The following is a 15,682-nucleotide window of genomic DNA, read 5'->3' on the forward strand; positions in this document are numbered from 1 at the left end:
TCAGCAATTTCTGAACACTTAACCAATTGTAACTTCATGTGACAGGAGCATCCTTGAGAGAGAAGCATCACTGAGAGCTGAACTGGTGTCAGTCAGCGGAGAAACCACCTCAAAGCAAGAAACTTGCCATGTTTCGAGGACTGGAGAAACACGATGCCCTTTACTAGTTCACAAGCTCAGTTAATTTCCTATTAGACATGTATCTTATCAGACCAAAGACATCCAACCACGAGATACAACTCTGTTGAAAAGCTGGTTCCCTCATCTCACAGCTTGCAGAGCGATACACAAGAGCACTAAGGGAACCCATGGGAATAATATGGAGGGGCTCCGGTAAGAAGCAACACCCTTTTCCACCTACAAGTGCTGAGAGGCAGAGATTCCCACTGCTAACGGTCCTCAGCAATTCAGACTGAAGGATCAGCCATTATAGGTGCCTTCAAGTAGAAGCCCATCTACTTTTTGTCTTTTTAACCAGAGCCTCCTACTCCGTGCCCTGGAGGCACTACTCACCCTGCCTGTGCCCACAGCAGTCCCACAGGGCTCCCTATCTGGGTCTCTCTGGCTGCAAGGAACCTCCCAAAGACCGACCACAACAGTTGCACAAGCCTGAACCTTGCCAGAAAGTCTGCTAGCTGCGCAAAACACAATGTGTGGAAACAAAACACAGAGCAAACAGCAGTGCTGAAGTGTAGCGCTAGCCTGTGCCCTGCTGGCACTCCAACAGCAACAAGAAAAGGGGCAAATCAGCAAGAGAATGGCGGCTCCTGCGGGCTGCCAGCGGGTACCTTGCTGCAGATGGACCCAGCACGCCTGACAGCCGTGGCGTCCAGGACAGCCCCATTCTGCTGGTTGAGGCAGAGGCATGGCCAGCTGGGAGGGTCCCTATGGCTTATTTTTGCAAAATATGATGCTGCATTGGTTAGCAGTTTGTTAGTCAAGACTGATGCATGAGAAGCATAAGAAACAAAAACTTTCATAAAAACCAGAAAACACAGAAGATTGTCTAAAATTTCAGGCTTCTCACAGAACAAAACATCCCACTCAAGATTGTTGGAGTGGGTTTTACAAGACTTACTGTGATGACATCCAAAATTTATTACAGCTTTTACAACAAGACCGTGTCTAGTAAAGAGTGATGTAGTGACAACATTTACTTGGCTGGATTTAGCTTCTTAGGGCACATAAATATACTTTTGTACTTTAAGAACAGCCGTAGCTGCCTACTAAATCTTGAATAATACAAGGCAGCTTTGTAGACCTTTAAACACATGCACCAACTTGGTTCCATCTCCTTCACAAATCTGCTTTCTTACTACCTGCCCAGTCAGTCCCCAAGGTCCTGTTCTGCTCATATCTCGTCAACCTTAGCTTTTAAAAATGAAACTATTTGGAAATTCTGTTTTTAAATTCCCATGGTTTTGAGTATGGAATTCATTACTTGTAGAAAGCAGCCAAGTTTGTTTCCTCACCTCCGCAGTTATAAACCGAATGGGAGATCTTCTGTTTTCCTTGGTACGTACGTGATTAATTTCGCACAACTTCATTGAAAACTGATATATTGACCATATGTGTGAAAATCTTATCATAAACATAAATTGAATTGTAGATTTCAGTTAAGCACTGAATAAGGAATTTCTTTGGTGTAGTAGTTTAAAAAGACAATTTAAAAGGACATTAGAGTTAAATAGGAATAGCTGGACAAAACTTTTGACAACAAATCGCAGTATTTAAGTTTCTGGGGAGCCAGATTTGAAGCATATTAAAGAGTCCTGATTTCCAGGAAGCAGCCTGCATCCAATCTTGGAAAATTAGGTCCCTTGCAAGCTCCTTATATGCTCATGTTGTTGGCCACTTCATGGGTAAAACTAATACTTTACCTATACATTGTGTTCTCTGATTTACTGGTTACCAAAACTACATGAGGACTAGGTGATATTTTGCCAAACAACAGGGTTGCATTTGAAAAACCTGAATCCAGCCAGGGCCAGCCATAAAACCAGGTAAGAGCCCAGACCTGCTGTGCCTTATGCAGAAAGTTGGCTCAGCTCCGGTGGCTGCCCCAGGCTGCGGAGCCCAGCAGCAACCCTGCCTGATGCTGACCTTGCCCTTCCCCTGCTCCCAGAGCTCACTGAGGGGGCTTGGGCAGAAATGAGGGTAACGCTTAAAGACAACCTTCCACAGCCACCCCAGCTAGCCCTGGCCCTCCCAGCCCCCAGCGCCACCTGACCCACTGGCCCCACCATGCAAGTAGCTCCCAGCAGTCACGCTCCCTGTCCCGGGGGAGGGCACTGCCCAGACCCAACACTTACACTTCCAGGAAGGGCCGACTGGTCACAAACCCTAGAACCAGCGTTAAACAAGTAAACCCATAAATGACTGCACCTAAGAAATAATAATAAAAAAACCAATCCCCAACTCTGAACTGAAATGCAAGTTTTCCTGCATTTTACAGTATCCCCCTGTATGCAGTGAAGGGTTTGGACTGTTTCCACGTTCATTTTTGCTGCTGCTGTTCTTATAAAAGCACATTGTTCTTTCCCTCTGACATTTCTTCATATCTTTGAAAGAATGCTCTCCGTTACCACAAAATATTTGGCTTGAATCCTCCAGTGAGGAGGAGCCAAGGGTTTGGCTCATGTTTTAAAACAAAAGAAATATTACTCTAAACATAAAACAAATGAGTGCAACTGTAACAGTAGATGGAGATAGAGCTCCTAGCACAAGCTATGAATAATTCCAAGTCCTATTAAAAATATCACAGCTTTCTGAATTTCCCTAGAAAACAGCATGTCATTATTAGGTTCCAGCTTGACTAAAACGCAAAATACCACTTTTTTTCAGAGAGAAAGCTAAACAAAAGACAATATGCAATGTCACAAGTAAACTGCAAAGCCTATCCACTTACAATCTGAAACTGTGAAAGACAACGTGTGTACACATAACCACAGAGATACTAAAAGATGACTCTTACCTCCGTCCCCAGATCCCGAGCCAGCATCTGAAGAAAGAACAGAAAGAAATTTATATTCATGTTCTACAGTATGTCCTGTAAGCATGCAAAGCAAGACTGTTAAGTGTATTACAGTGTACCTCACATTTGGTATCATCCCTGGGTAAATCATCGAGTTCTAATCTGAATGTAGCTCACTCGAACCATCTTTTTCTCATGTCTTTTCTTTAAAGTCTCTATATTAGACTAAAATAACCTAAGCCCTGGACTGCTGTAATGTCCTCATCAGCCTCTACCTCATTTTGTTGTACTGAGACTGATAAAGCTTTGTTCCTAACAGCTGTGCAAAGTTACTTCCCTTGCCCACTACTCACCATCAAAGACAATTTTTAAACCCATTTTTTTAAGGCCAGGCCAACTGGAAATTCATGTCATTATCGTTACAAAACAACATCAGCTCATCAGATCTTAACTAGTTGGAATAAACCATGGGAATTATTGGAAAATATTGGAAAAATTGGGAAAAAATGGAAATTGGAAATAACAATCAAAACCTTTAGATAAATTATTAAAATGTCATTTTTCTCAAGGTTGTTGCTGAGTTTCAAAATTGAGTGAGTATTTCATATTTATTTTTCCTCTGCTCAATGTCTTGTTGGCTGGAATGACGAGAGTCACAAATTTAGAAAGTGCAACATCACGACATTGCCAAGCCCGGAGCTTCATTACAAAACTTTCCAAGCGAGGCAAAGCACAGAAATGCACACACATGTAGGGTTACCAAAAATAATCCATAAGAGGAATTTCTTTTTCAGGGAAGGGAGGGAGGTTATCATCCCAACCTCCCCCTTAGTGGAGGGGTTATCCATTTATCAGCATCAAGATTAATAGACAGAGTTTGGAAAGGCTGCTTTGGGATCCAATTACCCTATGAACCGTTAGACCTAATTTACTGACAGCAAGGTCTGGTGGACCTGAACTGGCTTGCACACGCCATCCTTGCTCAAAGTTAAAAAAAAAAGGAAAACCTTTATTTCAATAAACGTGGCACAAAAATGGCTTAAAATGGAAGATTTACACAGCAAGACTGCATAGGACAGATGCAAAAAGGGGCTGGAAAAGAGAACAGAAAATGGTGGGTTTTCCCAGTGACCATCTCCTGCATTTTCCTGATCTGATCTTCTGTCCTGATGCTCTTTCCCAAATGAGCTACTGGGGAAAGGAGCGTGTCTTCATTAGAATGCCCTCATGGCTCTGGGAAGTACTGCTTTTCCAGGTGTGCCAGGTCTCCCCAGCACAGAGAAAGGAACGAATGCCTGCTACCACCGGCCTCCCCCAGTGAACTACCATATTCTCTGGCACTTTGAATAGATGCAGTGCTTGGTGACATGGTTTAGTGATGGACTTGGTAGTGCTGGGGTAACGGTTGGAATTGACGATCTCAAAGCTCTTTTCCAACCTAAATGATTCTGTGATTCCATGAAAAAAACCTTGTGTCTCTCCTGCCCCTACCCTTCAACAGCCAGACGCCTGCCGGTCATGGCCAGGAGGGCTGCCCACTGCCAGACCTCTCAGCACCCCAGGTCGCTGCTGGGGGGTCCTAGGCACCCTCCAGAGATCCCTATCCCATGGGGAAAACCTGAGGTGCATGGCTGCTCCCTTCTCTGCTGGAGCCTCCTCAGGAGCCTCCTCCTGGGAGAAAGAAAAAAAGGCCAAACGATCAAGACTTCAGGAAAGCCTTTTTTTTTTTTTTCCTTCTCTGTTTCTGAAATCCGAAATGTGTTTCAGAGAGAATGCTTCCAACACAGCCATTGCCAGTAGGCATGAAGTTTAAGAAAAGATGTAGCAAAGCTTCACAATTATCCCTTTAATCAAAAAGTTTGAATGAAAAAAGACCGGTTGCTGCGCTGAGAGAATTCACCAAGTTGAACAAATCCTACGCCACAATAGGCTTTGTCAGCCTGAGCTCTGCTTAATACCAATTTATAGACAAAAAAATTGCAGCGTATGTTTTTTTCCCTCTTGAAAATTGTCAGGTAACAGCTTCAGAGAAGAACAACATTTCCAGAGAAAGGAGTTTATTTTCTCTCAGGTGTACAAAACACAAAATTGCGGCACTGCAAAAAGTTTGTCTAATGCACTTTTTATTGACTCCTCCATCCTCAGCCAGGAAAAAAATTCTGCTTTAAGTTTAAAGAACTCTCTCAAGAACAAAGAGTTACTCCTCCTGCTCTTTTCAAGTTAACTTCACTGCCCACCTCTAACAGATACTGAGCACAAAAGAAAAACATCAAGAACTCCTGCACATAAGCAACTCAGTTTTCTGTGACTGATTTTGCTCATTCACCTTTCTAGCTGTTTCATAAAAGCGGAGGTACAAACAGCTCACGATGCTCAGAGTTAAGCAAAGATGTCTCAAATGCCAGTCAGTTTTCACATATGCTCTTTAATGAATTCTTCCAGCAGGTCCAGAAGTAAAACCTGTTGCCTAGACTTGTTTGTTAAGCATCTTTCAGGCCAAATCTTTAGCTGGTGTAAATTGGCAGGGTGCATTACAACCAGGGGTCTGCTGAACTATACTAGCTGGGAATCTAGCCCTACGTGCACAAAGAAAAAGCTAAGAAACTGGATTGCAGGCAATAATGCTCCAGTTCTCTCTCTCCAGATTACGGAGGGGTCTGTGGTAATCCAGATGCCCATTTATCAGACATCTGCTCATTTAATCTGCTTCCAGTTACTAGGCGTAGCAGCTCAGAAGTGTACGCAGCGCACAGGATGATCAGGAGCACAAGATACGTATTAAAAAAAAGAAATCAACTTCTGTGCTGGCTCTTCAAAACAGTGTCAAGGGTATACTGTATCATAGATGGTGAGCCTGTGCTAAGTTAGTGACTTCACAGGGAAGGATGGCAGCAACTTCTCATGCCTAAGACTGCAAAGAATTCTTCTGTAATGAATTCAAAGCAGGCATTCAAATAGCTTTCGCCATCCACAGGTTCTTTTATTCAGGGGCACGGCAAGGTCTGCAGGCAGCCTGGAGTGCATTATACATACCAGTCGCACATGATCCTTCGGACACCAGGAGTATTTCGCTCTGCTGCTTGCAGGCAGCCTGTTTCAAGTAGCATTCATTCTGGTAGGTGTCGCCGTTGGAGCCGCAGACGGGCACGTAGTCATTGTTACACTGATGGGAAGGGACAGAGAGCAGAAGCATTGGTCACACAAGTGGGGTGGCACAGGACCCATTTGCGTGACCCCCCCAGCCCCCTTCCAGTATTAAACCCCTGGGAAAACCACAGAAAGGGAGACACTCTTCACCTTTACAGCTACTAGGGGAGAGGGAGGGGGGATTCTTAAAAAAGGCAAAAGGCAGAGAAGTGTAAACCAGACTTGATCAGGTTAGGGAAAAGGTAATGTGAATGGGCAAAGTGGTCAGTAAGTGCCCCCAGAGAGGCCTCTCCCTGCGAGGAGGATGTGGGGGCATCCCCAGGGAACTAAGATGGGCAAGGCAAACAGCTCCTCGCATCTGCAATAGCAGCTCATGTGTTTCCATTGGATGGCTACAGACAAATTGCAACGAACAGGCTCACTTTTCCCCTCCTCCCGCATAGACACCCTCGCTGCTACACAGACAGTCTGCATACACCAAAGTGTCTGCCTGTGCATGTATATAACACTCTATTTAAGTACTTAGCTATAATTAGAACTGATTGGACAGAGGGAAATTATTTCTGAGAGACCTATGATCAAACCCCATCCCTCTTTCTGCAGAGCTGTTTCTGTTCCTGGCAAGCTCTGGCCGGGATGCTCCACAAAGGTCCAAGCTCTCCCCATGGTGGCCAGCGGGCAGGAGCAGCAGCACTGCAGCACGCTCAGCCCGCACACCAAAGGGCGCTGAAGTTACTCATGCTACACACCCCTCTTTTGGCTCAAAACTCCTGCTCAGCTCTGCAAACTACCTGCTTTGTTCCCTCTACCACTGAAAGACAGCTTTGCCCTCTGTTGTTCATTTTAATAAAAATAATTCCATTTTATATTGAAAATTGGGCACCCACCGGGTGCAGTTATCATAAGATAATCACCCTCTGAGGCTTAGAAATTCTTGGATATACCCTGTACATGGTAATTATACTGGGGATATGATTATCTCATGATTACTGTACTCCTGGTATGCCTCATTGTTTAATTATAACAAATGGAATGATCACAACTATTATTTACAAATGCTCACCTCTGTTTAAATCAAAGTAAAAATTAAAAAGAAATCGTACTTCCTATTTAGCTGTACTACGCCACAAAGCATCTGAGGTGTGTTCGTCAGGCACAATGTAAAACACAGAACTGAAATTCCAGGGATATAAAAATCAAATATGCTTCAACGTGAATGACTACAGAAGTGATTAACACAAATGATTGCATAGATTGCATTAATTGCAGGCCTCCACACAAAGCAGCTGCCAAGAAATTATTCATAGTTGGTCAGAGTGACATTTTGATTGGGCCAAATCAAATGACATTTTCCTCGTGCATTGTATTTTCTTGTCTTCCCAAGCTGCTGCCCACCCCCAGCACTCTCTTCCCTTGGAACAAGAAAGGAAACCAGCAGCCACAACAGTAGAAATCCTCTCCTTCCGCTTCTAACGAAGGACTCCTCCACGCAGAGATTTTAAACAGTTCATTAAAAAGTGTTTCTATGCTATTTTCACCATTATGTTCCAAATCTGAGTAATGTTGCAAGCAGAAAATGCCAACTTCATCCAGAAGCTCAACGATTGCTGGAGGCTGATCTGGAATACTTAACCAGGACAATTAACACAATGGTGCAATTTTTTTAAAGCAGGAAGGAGCAAATCATGCTTGCTTTAGACATATTATCTGCTTGCCACCCATGGGACCTTTTCCCAGAGCAATCTAATCTGTGCAGAATTTGGCCCAAAGTTTCTCAACAGGCTCTGTTACACTGTTACAATGCTGGATCCTGCTCCCCAGAAACACAGCAGCAAACTCTCTGCTGGTTTTGCCCAGAGCAAGAGACGATCTTTTACACTGACTCAGCTGCAAATCTGAAAGGCCAGACGGCCCTACATTAGCAGCACACAGCATCAAGAGTGAAATCCTGATCCACAGAAATGAGTGACAGAGCTGCTCTGAGCTACGCTGGAGCTTATTCCAAAGCTTGGCAATTTCAAAACACTTTTGAGAGACACCAGGGCTCCAGGAAGGATTAACTCTCCTGGCAGAAGCTTCACCATCTCTCCCGTGGCTCCTGCCACATTCAAGCTTGGCTTTGGGCAGCAGAGGTGGGGGGTACTCTGTGATGAGCACAGGTGATGCAGCCTTTTCTTTTGCAAATCATGCTGGTCAAGGATGTGTTTCTTCATCTGCTGCCCACTTTTCCTACCACTGCCTTTGGACAACCAGTATTAAGACGGAAAAGGCAGGAGCCACAAGGAACAAAAGAAGTGAGATCTTCCAGATGGATTCTCCCTTGGCTTTGAGCTGGGATGGCTCTACGAGCCACCAGGACACCGTACTGGAAGGTAGCCAGGAAAGACGACCACCGATGAGAAGGTTGTGATGTTAGTCACCAGGTTACTCCTAACCCACTAGAGCCAGACTCTTGTACTTGACCATGCTAAATCCAGTACTTGCAGCTCTTCACATCACAAAATACTTGCTAGTACTGGACAATTAGATGTTGACTATCAGTTTCCCCAGTACAGTGACACGTTTTTGGCATCAATTTTGGGCTCAATAAAACAAGCTGTAGATGAGGGAATGATTCTCCACCCCTCAAGTAAAGGTTGATCAAGCACCCAGGGGAATGCATGTCAAAACTCCCACTAAAGCAGCAGCATAGTGCCATACTGTCCCCTTCTCTCTTACATATGCACATTTATAAAATTCAGCTGTAGAGCAAGAAACATATGTATGCAATTCAGCCAATATCATACAAAGGCTGCCTTCCTCACCTCTAGCAGCCCGGAGTGCCCACTATCACAGCCAAGGACAAACCAGCTCTGCCAAGCGCTGGGGGTCAGTGCTAGGCACTGAAAGCATAAGGTTTGTTTTCTAAAGAAAATGATAACTTGCATAACTCCCTCTCTTGGTAACACTGTTAAAAGTTTGACTGCCTCCTACTTAACTAGTCCAAAAATGTCACCTACATCTTGAACCAAGCAGCATGAAAATATATTCCAGAAATATGATACAAAGCTTCAAGCTGGCCAGGTGATGTTCCAGCACCACAAACACTGAGGCACGTACAGGATTCAACATGCATGCAAGGTCTCGTGGTGACCAAAGAGAAGAGGCGTGCAACATTGATGGAAATACCCTGAAGTATTTTTAGATATGTACATGAAATCTAAGATGGAAAAAAACCCCAGGTTGCCAGACCTGTGGCTTTGGGCAGACTAGGGTGCAGACCCCAGTGAGCCATGTCTCCAACCACATGCCTGCTGTTCTGGTGGCCCCGCTGAATTTGCTCTGTGCAGGGGGGGCAGCGGTGGTGGTGCTTTCTCCCACACTCGGCCCCACTGCTGGAGCCAGCACTGGCCCAGCGCATTCCTGCCCTGCTGACACCAAGGTATGGGCTTGCCCTGAGCGGGGGACAGATCTGCAGTTACTGATCAGAGCAGGAGAGTGTTTTCCAATGCAATACACATCTCATTGTGAGGAAGTAGTGAAGGGGCGATCATTTTGCAGTAGAGTACGGCAAGAGAGCCAACCACTATGAATCCCTTTCTCAGCACACGTCTGCTGGCTTTCCAGGGATGGAAGCCTAACTCAGGTGTTCCAGAATCTCTGATCATATCCACCCTTTCAAACAAAAATAAATTAATTTTGACTCCACTTGGACAGACACTGTGCATCTGTGATTCCGGTTTGAAAAACCCAAACCAAGACTGCAAACGCCCTGCTCCCCACTTCAGCCCCTCAAGACACAGGCTGGCCAGCCCAGGGCTTTTCAACAGTATGGAGGCAAAATTAGCTTTCCATCCTTGTCTATTCTTTCAAGCTGCAGTTAAAGCCCCTGGCAAATTCTGGAGAAAACATAAAATATGGTTATAGTGATGAGGACTCTGCTATTGATTCGCTAACCATCACCCCAGAGAGCTATCATCAAAACAGGGGACCTGAATTCTGACGGAGGACCCCCTTACCCATGACACAAACTACTTGGCCAGCTCTGCCTTACTTGGCCAGTCTCAGACACCACACTCAAAATTAATTTTCTACTCTGGTGGCGTATCTTTTTGGCTTGTCACATTATCCACTGATGTTACAAGAGAAGTTAACATCCCCCCAAGCTCTGCCTGTATCAAAGTGGACACGTTTGACTACAGAAGCCCCCGGCACCGCACCGCCCTTTGCAGCACCGGCACAGGATCAGCCACAGGTAATTTGCCCTCCAAGGTCACAGCCAGCCCTGCGGCTCCACAGAGGGCTCAAATCAAGACAAAAAGCTCTGAGTGTTTACAGGGCCTGATCCAAAGGGCGCTGAAACCGAAGATTACTGTTGATTTCAACCCATTTATTAGTGGGATCAGGCCCACAACTGCCCAACTTATACTTTTAATTTCATTTACATATTCATATATAAGTTCTCAGATTATCTTAGATTTGTTTCAACTGCCCCCTACAGCACTGCTCGATGCAGCAAATATATAGTATTCACCTCTTGAAGAGGAGACAACACAGCACAAAGAGGTTCATTTGGCTTCATTTACTGCAAATCACCAGGGACCAGCATCCTGCCTTGGGGAAACAGTGCTCCCAATGCCTTCTTCCCTGCCGATGGCAACGTCTGAATTTGCTCCTTCTAGGCCATGAGTCCACTGCTTTATACCACATGGCAACACCAAACCAGGACCAAAGACAAGACCCAAGCATGTCCTGTGGCTGCTCCAAGTTCAGTGCTCATGGCACAACATCTGCCCTAGCTTACCGCCAGGCAATGGGACAAGTCACAGACGTCTCACTGCATTACGGATTTTTCTTGAAAAGAGAAAACAGACCCACCCTTAAATCACTGCACATCCTGAGCCAAGGCAAATGCTCAAAACAGCATTCTCACATTGAATTTTTGATTGCACACAAACTAGAAACAAAATAAAAAAAACAAAACCCCATGGCCAATATGAATTCTCTCCCAACACCGGAAACACAAGCATTTCAGCAAACAACTGTCTTGTTCTTATTACAGAAAATTCCTTCTTTGTTTTAAATGAAGGAATTTATCATTTGGGGTTTTTTTCTCTGAAGACACATTTGGCTCTAGAAATATAAACGATACTTGTCATGCTTCAAAGCAAATAGTCTATCAAAGCTCAATAACTACTTAATCATTATAGATGTGCACAATCTTGAACTGTGCACTATTTGGCCTGCTCTACTGTAAACATACAAATCAGTGTTACAAGTTCCACAACTTCACAAATCCACATTAAAATGCAAGAAACCACAGGGGCATAAATGTACATACAACACGTGCTGATACATGCTTAAAACTCTTTTAATTTGTTCCGTTTTTATTCAGGTCATTATGTAAAGCACAGCTGTTTTGTGAGTTGGCTAAAACATATTAAATGGAATCCTTCATAATGAAATCATCTGACTTTGAGAACGCCTGAGGTTTAGATGCAGCTGGAAGAGGGAGAGAGAAGAAATAGCAGGAAACCCCCCTACTACTCAGTAACACCCCCCCTAAAACTATATAAAAGCTAAAGGAAGTTCATGATTTGGGAACAGCGGGATTGCTCCTTAATCTGATCAGCTGGGCAGATAAACAGGCAAGAGCATTGTCACTATGCAGCCCTTCCTGAAAATATTGCATAAGCACATTACAGATCCATTTCTTTAACTAGATCAGAACTCCGAATACAATAAGCCATGATCTGTATCAAAAATGAATTTAGAAAGGGCTCTAAATCTTTGTTAAAAGGGCAGAGACAAAAAATCAGAAATGCACAACCTGAAACTGCAAACCCAAAGGGACATTTAAAGCCACAGCATCTGCATTTTCCCAGAGAAACTTGTGTCTTCTTGACACCAGTTGGTTCTCCTGTCAGCTTTTATACATGCTGCCAGGTTTTCCCTCTAACTTCTCTGCACGTAGGGAAATAAATTGCCAAGTGATAGGTTATAAAGGGAGATCCTTGATTTGTATTCTCATTAGTGAATTAGAGAATGAAATATCAATCTTCTTACCTTGAACTGACAGACACAAGTCACACTGTCTCCAATCCTTAAACACTCCCCATCAAATTTACAGGTATTGGTGTCGCAGAGAAAGAGATCATTTTCTCTGTCATCATAACCTCAAATGTAAAGAGGGGGGGAAAAAAAGATATCAGCTTTGGTCTAGCAAAAGGAACAATACAGAATGATTGCATTTTAATGCACGCAGCACAATAACCTTGTTGACGAAATGACACAGTCCAGATTTTCTTTTGTCCTTCCCCGTCCTCAGTTTCCCACTTTTTCTCTTGTTTCTCCCTCGGTCTTTCTCTTAGTTTCTATTCCCAAATGCCTCATGCACTTTTTTTCTATTTCACAGACTCCGTTTCCTCAAAAGTCACCTGGTAATTATGCTGTTTCTTTATGTTAGGGTGGAAATGTCATCAACTTATCCCCATCTGATCACAAATCTGTTGGACAAAAGTCCAGATTGGGATTTCTCCAGCCCATGATGCAATAAAGCCCCCAATAATAAAGACAAACAGGCTGTATGTTTTCCGTGATGGTCTGCCTGATCCCAATGAAGATTGATCACCTCTAAGTTAACAGAAGTGCTAGGTTCCCCACAAGCCGCTTGAGCGAACCTAGCTCTTTGCCTTCATTTTCTCTGGGAAAAACCAACAGATCTGACTGAAGATTCAGTTCACGAATACAAGCGTGAATTTCAGATTTCGCTAGCTGACTTCCCACTCCAACAACGTGCGGCAAGGTATTAAACAAAACAGCTCTATCAGACTCCAAACCCATTAAGATCTAAATCCATCGATTTTTTTAAAAAACACATCCGAGCGCTCTTAACCGTATCGCTACATGTTTGAAGCGAAGAGCTTACAGTGCCAGTGCCCCCCCCCCCCCCCCCCAGGTCTCACACGTTACGTGCGGGGCACACGTTACCCCAAAAGGCTCTCTCCCTTCGGCGGCTATCGCAGCCGGATCCAGGCTTACTTTGGGTTTCGGGAAGGGCCGGCTGCTGCCCTACGTGAGAAACTCGTTCTAAAGGTCACCCGACTTCAAGGAGCGGGCGCGGGGCTCCCGGTGCCCGTACCCCGCCGCGCCCTCGCCCCGGCGCGCACGGGAGGAGCCGCCGGCAGGATGCGCGCAGGCGGCCCGGCTGCCCGCTCCCGCGCCGAGGTGCCCCGCGGCAGCGCGGAGCCGCCCGCAGCGCTGCGCACCGGCGGAGGGCGCGGCCGGCACGCCCGGCCCCGCGGAGCGGGGGGCAGCGGGGGGCAGCGGGTCGCCCGGGGGCTGCGCGCCGCGCCGGGAGCGACGGCCGGCACTTTTCGCCGTCTCCGTTCCCGCGTACCGACCGGGACGCGGCATCGCCCGCTCAAGTTGTCTTCCCCCGGGCTCGCCCGCGCAACTTTGAGCGCCCGGCGGGGCACGGCGGGGCCAGGCGCGGGAAGCTCCGGTGCTTACCGGAGCAGTTCCAGCCGGTGGGCGTCTGGCAGTCGCTTAAGGAGGTAGGGAAGGCCGCCAGCTTGTCGGGGCGGGCGAGGACGAGCAGCACGGCGGGCAGCAGCAGCCAGCAGCAGCAGTCGCAGAGCGTCCAGCCGCCGCCGCCGCACTGCCGGGGCGGGGAGGGCTCCCAGGGCACCATGACTTCCTAACTCAACTCTCCGGCGGCGTGCCCCCCGGGCGGCGCGGCGGGCGGCAGGGACGGCCGGCGGGGCCGCTGGGCATCCCGGGGCCCCGGCCGGCGGCGGCAGCGGGTCAGCGAGCGGCGGCCGAAGGCGGGCGCGACGCTGCTGGGGCTAGCGGCGGAGCCCGGCGGGGCGGTGCGGGGGTGCGGGCGGCGGCGGTTCGGGGAGCGGCTGCCATAGGGGCCGGGCGGCGGGGAGCGGGGGGAGGGCGCGGAGGGGCCGCCGCCGCGCAGCCGCCGCCGCCGCCGCCTGCCCCGCTCTGCCGCCCGCATCCCTCTGCGCGGGGGAAGCAGCAGGTCCCGGCCCGCCGCGTCACGTGCCGCCGCCGCGCCGCCCCCATTGGCCGAGCGGGATGCGGGGCCCGGCGGGCGGGGCCGGCGATGCTGCTGCGCCCCGCGGCAGCGCCCGGGGCCGGGCCGGGCCGGGCAGGAGAGGGGGGGCCGGGGGGGCAGCACGCCCGCCGTCAGCCCTGCACCGCCGGCTGCGGGTACCCTCGACGGGGCGAGGGCCGGGCTGCTCCCCTCCTGCGCGCCCACCCATGTGTGCGCCTCGCCCCCCGGCCGGCGCGTAGCCGCGGGTGGGCTAGCTCACCTGGGCGCGCAGGCATGCCCGTACGCGACCCCGTCCCCCCCATCGCGCACACACGCCCGGGCGCTGCTGAAGTTGCTGGCCTCGCACCGGTATTTAATCACGCGCGTCTGCGACGTTTAGGAAAATAAAACACTGGCACAGCTGCGGGGTCTGGAGCGGGCGAGGTGACCAGGGGAAGGAACGAGCGCAGTGGGGAAAGCGGGGAGAGCCTGCCTAGGGTCGGCTGGCAGCACCTTGCCTGGCTGCAGCACCATCCCCGCGACGGAGCCGGAGGAAAAATGCACCATCACCGCGGCACGGAGGGTGCGCTGCCCCCCAACGCCGAACGCACGCTCGGAGGGCGCGGAAGCCCCGCCGCAGCCTCCCTCCGCCTCCAGCCGGCGCCTTGCCACGGGGCTGCGGAGCCGCCACTCACTGCTGCGCCCTTCGCCGCGGATCCTCCGCCCCTCCGGGGCTCTAGTTTTCGGAGGCGGCGGTCGGGACGGACGGTGAGGGCTGCCCCCCGCTCCCGGGGCGGCGGGAGCGCAGCAGCAGCGTGCCCCCGCAGCCTCCCCAGGCGGTGCTGGGAGCCGCTCGCCCCGGCCCCTGCCCTGGCCCCGCCGCAGGGCTGGGGGCTGTTCAGCCTCACCCCCCTCCTCCTCTCGTCTCCGAGCCCGCAGCCGCTCGCCGCACGGGCGTAGCGGAGCCGACACACACCTGCTGCCAGGTAAACGGGACCCCTTGCCCCCCGCCCGGCACTGCACGTGCGTCGCGGGACGGGGCGCTGGCGGGGCGAGGGCACGTTAGACGCCAACCGAAACGGAACCATCGGCTCAGGTGGTGCAGACGGCAGCAGGGAAGCGCTCCCCGGGCACGGCCGCCGTGATTCGGGCCGGAGCGCGGGGGGAGGCGGGAGCCGCCGGGCCCATCCTAGCGGGCAGGACCGCGGGGGGAGGCGGCCGGGGTCGCCCTGCCCCCTCCTCTGCCCCGTCCCCTCGCCGCGGGGCAGCAGCAGCCCCCGGGGGGGCAGGGGCGAGCCCTGAAGGGGGCCGCTGCGGGCGGGTCTGGAGACCCCCGAATGAGTGGGAGGAGGGGCCCTGCTGGAAGTTTGCTTTTCCCGAACGCGTGACCTCCTTTGCGACCCCTAAGGTAAAGATTTAGGACTCGCTTTTTAAAAATACTGGCTGACGGTATTTGATGGAACCGCACTTTGAGGGCTCTATGCAAATCCAGACAACAGTACTACTGCTTGGGATCCCTTCATAAAGAGGGCCTG

At 49.3% G+C, this 15,682-nt stretch overlaps 1 protein-coding gene across 1 annotated transcript in view; it reads right to left on the minus strand.

Annotated features, from left to right (window-relative positions):
* Window positions 1-14,054, minus strand: part of TMEFF2 (transmembrane protein with EGF like and two follistatin like domains 2) — a 130,521-nt gene extending 116,467 nt beyond the window's left edge. The window contains exons 1-4 of the mRNA XM_037398460.1: window positions 13,613-14,054; window positions 12,167-12,276; window positions 6,008-6,137; window positions 2,975-3,001 (exon numbers count right to left, since the gene is read on the minus strand). Coding sequence (XP_037254357.1) covers window positions 2,975-3,001; window positions 6,008-6,137; window positions 12,167-12,276; window positions 13,613-13,793 — 448 coding nt within the window. The 5' untranslated portion in view covers window positions 13,794-14,054. The remainder of the gene's footprint in view (window positions 1-2,974; window positions 3,002-6,007; window positions 6,138-12,166; window positions 12,277-13,612) is intronic.
* Window positions 14,055-15,682: the final 1,628 nt, after the last annotated feature.

This window comes from Falco rusticolus, chromosome 8 (genome assembly GCF_015220075.1).
Source record: "Falco rusticolus isolate bFalRus1 chromosome 8, bFalRus1.pri, whole genome shotgun sequence".
NCBI lineage: Eukaryota > Metazoa > Chordata > Aves > Falconiformes > Falconidae > Falco > Falco rusticolus.